Below are 3707 nucleotides of genomic sequence, written 5' to 3'. Positions count from 1 at the left end.
CACTTGCTATTACTACCCATAAATACTGTAGCATTTGAGCTGACCCCTAATTGATAATTCTCTTGGTAGTTAGAAAATAAATAGAGCAATGCCATATTTATTTAAATTATAATAATGGTAATTAGAGTACTGATAGCTATTAGATTATTAATTCAATGGTTGAATGTGGCATCCCAAGGCACCTTATTAGACCATCCTTTAAAAATTTCCAAAGTACCAAATGAAGTGGATTTCAAACTCAGAAGGCACACTGTTTACTAATAATTCATATTGCCAAAGTACATTTTTATCCAATCAAAACTAAAATTAGCATCAAATGAACTGATAAACAATACTTGCAACAACAGTGGCAATTAGATACATTAATTTCCCAGTGCACAAATTCTTTTTACAAGTAGATTGACAGAAATGGGAAGATTAGAATGCATCATCCAATTGTAAATGGGAAACAAATTCCAAAAAGAAGAATAATGAAAGGAAACCAAAAAAAAAAAGGGTAGTTTTATACCTAATTCTACAGGCAAATCCTTGAATTGTGTATTATTTGGGTGCAGGAAATCTATTTACAAACCACATTGTATAATAGCAATAATATCTAAAACTCTACTGCTTTTGGGTCTTCAATTTTTTTCTTTTCCAATTTAAATTTAAGTTCAGTAACTCCATAGACAATCAAGGTCTACTGGTCCTGCAGAACTTAAAGGACCTTCTTGATCATCAAATGATCTTTGAACCATTTCAGGATTTATTATAACAGATGACATATCAGGTCTAAGGCCAGTGTCATGTGAAATCTCCATTTTCGAGGTCTGCTTCAGATTGGGTCCTTGGTTGTCAAGCAACATCCTTAAAATAAATTGCTGTTCAGGCATCAGGACAGAGTCTTGGTATTGCAAGTTTGCAAAAGTCGGTTGATGTTGAAAGGAGAAGCAAGAGTTCTGAACAGATGATTTTGAAAACAGAGTAGAAACAGGGGACATGTTGGAAGATGATGAAGAAGAAGGCAAGAAGACGGAATTAGAGTTGAAGGTATTATTATTATTACTACTACTGTTATTATTATCAGCTTTGTCTTCTTGGGGTTTCTTGTCCTCCATTGATTTGGAGAAGCAGGTCACGTGAGACAAATCACCTTCTTCATTAATCCTTGTATCGCTGTTGTTTGGAGAAGAAGAATCCATCAATGGAGGCAATAATGATTGCCTTAATTCATTGCCATACGAAGTTAACCTCACCAACCCTGAAATATCAGTTTTCTTTCCACCTGAACTCTTTTGGAAAACTCTACAGATAACCCACTCATTCTGCGACAAAAAGACATCGAAAAGAAATCATCAATTCTCAATATTACCGTCAAGAAGGAACAGTAGAAGCAGGATAGAACAGAAACAGAAGAAACAGATTCAAAAACTATACCTTTGCTGTTTTAGGGAGATTATACACCGAGTATTTTCCTTCTAGTCTATATTCATGCATAACCCAGTTAGTTTTTGTTCCTTTCGGTGCTCTTCCTTTGTAGAAGACCAAAGTCTTTTTCATACCCACAAGTGTTTTGGCCCTATAAATTTCTTTGTCTTTTCCAGTAGCTTTCCAGTAACCGGCATCAGTAGCTCGATTTGTTCGTAAACCGGTTGGGTACTTTCTGTCTCTAACGCAGAAAAAATACCATTCTTTTTCACCCATTTTGGCTCTCCCTTCATTAGACAATAACAAACCAATTATCGATTTGGATGATAACTGATAATCCAAAGCATACAAGGAACAGGCAAAAAGGGAAAAGAGAGAGAGAGAGAGAGGAAAATTGACAAGAAAGACTTACAAGGCAAATCCCAAGGCTCACACTTGTTCAAATCAACTTCACCAATAGCTCTAGCACAAAAACAATTGTCAAGAACCTTTTGAGATAGATAGTGAGTTATAAGCTCTTCATCAGTTGGATGGAACCGGAATCCTGGAGGCAATTCTAACTGCTCATCATCCTTGACATGATGATTAAGCGTGGAATTGTTTTCCATAATCTCAAATCCTCCCTAAATCCTCACAAGAATATCCTATTGGACCCCCCTAAAAATGGGGCTCTAGAAGATGAAGAACGATTGAAAAGCAACCAGACCAGGGGAAGAAAAGAAAAGAAAAAACTCAAACGAATATCCAGAACTAAAACAAAAAAGTCTGATGGGTTCTTTACAGATAAACTGATCAAAAGTGAGAAGAAAAAGAAGTTATAAGCTGAAAATACTTTGTAACTGAGAAAGGGAGGTTGTGTTAAGAAAAAAAGATATGTTGTGAACAAAAGAACTCCATAAATAGTGGTTTTTAGAGAGGAAAGAAAGAAGGCGTGGTACTTAAGGCAACTAGGGTCTGATGGGTGGTTTTTCAAGCTATTAACTCTCTCTTTCTCTGTCTTTTTAACTTCGGTGTACTGGTTTTTTTTCTTTTGTTTGTTTTTAACTTTCCCTTGAATTTGACCAGGAACATATCAGTTATCACTCTTCTACTGTATGCCCTGCATGTAACTGAGATGGCAACTCCTTTTTGTTTTATTCCAAGTCTTTATGTTAGTTGTTTTCTGTTTAACCAAAGCTATCTGTTCTGTCTTGTATCATATTCTATACATGTGAAATCGAAGATATCTTACAGTTTTTTTCTTTTTCTTTTTTCTTTTCTAATGCTATTATTCTAGTTCTAGCTACTATCTCAAAGAGCAGAAGATCACAAAACCCCACATCCCATCTATCATTATCAGTTGATAACTACTATTTCATATTCATTAGTCAATATGTACATACTCCCCCAACTAAAACTTTATAATATGTATTAATTCAAATTTCATAAATTGTTACTCCTACTTGGAAAATTATTGGTACCCATGTTCTCATATTCTGAATTAATGCTGCTTCTGCTTCTACTTCTGCTTCTTCTTTTCTTTTCCTCACTTCAGGAAATTTTATTCTTTACATTCTGATATAGGTAATTGTACATTAGAATATATGAGTCTAAGTTTTTTATTTTATTTTATGAAGTTCACTTATTTCTTTCTCAATGGTAAGTCATGAAGAGATTAGGTTTTGGGTTTTGGTGGCAGTCATCATCATCAAAGCACATTCTTAGATGCATGCATTAGCTCTACCTTGTTTGAACCAAACAGATTGACATTTTAGTTCTAAACTAGTCCAACAAGCACTATGCTAAGTTCTTTTTGAGGGACCATCCTTCTTGAATGTTTAAATCTTGGCCACAATTAAAAATCCACAGTCTGGACCTACGGCCAACAAGTTACTTGACACTCTGCTTTCATGCACAATGATTTTAAGCTCTTCCTTTCTTTCTTTCTTCAATTTTTTAATAGGTATACAGCAGGTGGGCAACTTAGAGTGGCCCTCCTTTTTACTATTGCGAGGACGAAGAAAAGCATTCTTATTGTACTTTAACCTAATCCATAGCTATTATATGATGTTAGAAATTGATTTTTTTTTTATTTAATGGTTTTGATTCCCATTATTCAAACCCACTGTAGAGTGGACTTATACTATATTTATATTATCTTAATTTAGCTATTAGATGTAAAAATAAGAAATAAAAAATGAATTCATTACTGTTCACATCAATAATTCACATATGTTGGCTTTTGGACTGGTTAATAATTATTGCCATTTTTTTTGGTTTGTCTCTATTTCATATGTTTTCAGTAGCAGGATTTAAATTCT

General features: G+C 34.1%; 1 protein-coding gene across 1 annotated transcript; it reads right to left on the bottom strand.

Annotated features, from left to right (window-relative positions):
- Positions 1-226: 226 nt before the first annotated feature.
- LOC8261627 (NAC domain-containing protein 100) lies at positions 227-2691 on the bottom strand. The gene is made up of 3 exons (XM_048375171.1): positions 1820-2691; positions 1417-1694; positions 227-1304 (listed from the first exon to the last, which is right to left on the bottom strand). The coding sequence occupies exons 1-3, from the start codon at positions 2013-2015 to the stop codon at positions 654-656; spliced, it is 1125 nt and encodes a 374-aa protein (XP_048231128.1). The 5' UTR covers positions 2016-2691; the 3' UTR covers positions 227-653.
- Positions 2692-3707: the final 1016 nt, after the last annotated feature.

This window comes from Ricinus communis, chromosome 5 (assembly GCF_019578655.1).
Source record: "Ricinus communis isolate WT05 ecotype wild-type chromosome 5, ASM1957865v1, whole genome shotgun sequence".
Classification (NCBI taxonomy): Eukaryota; Viridiplantae; Streptophyta; class Magnoliopsida; order Malpighiales; family Euphorbiaceae; genus Ricinus; species Ricinus communis.
Note: the sequence above shows the minus strand (reverse complement) of the source record. Positions and strands in the feature narration are given on the sequence as shown.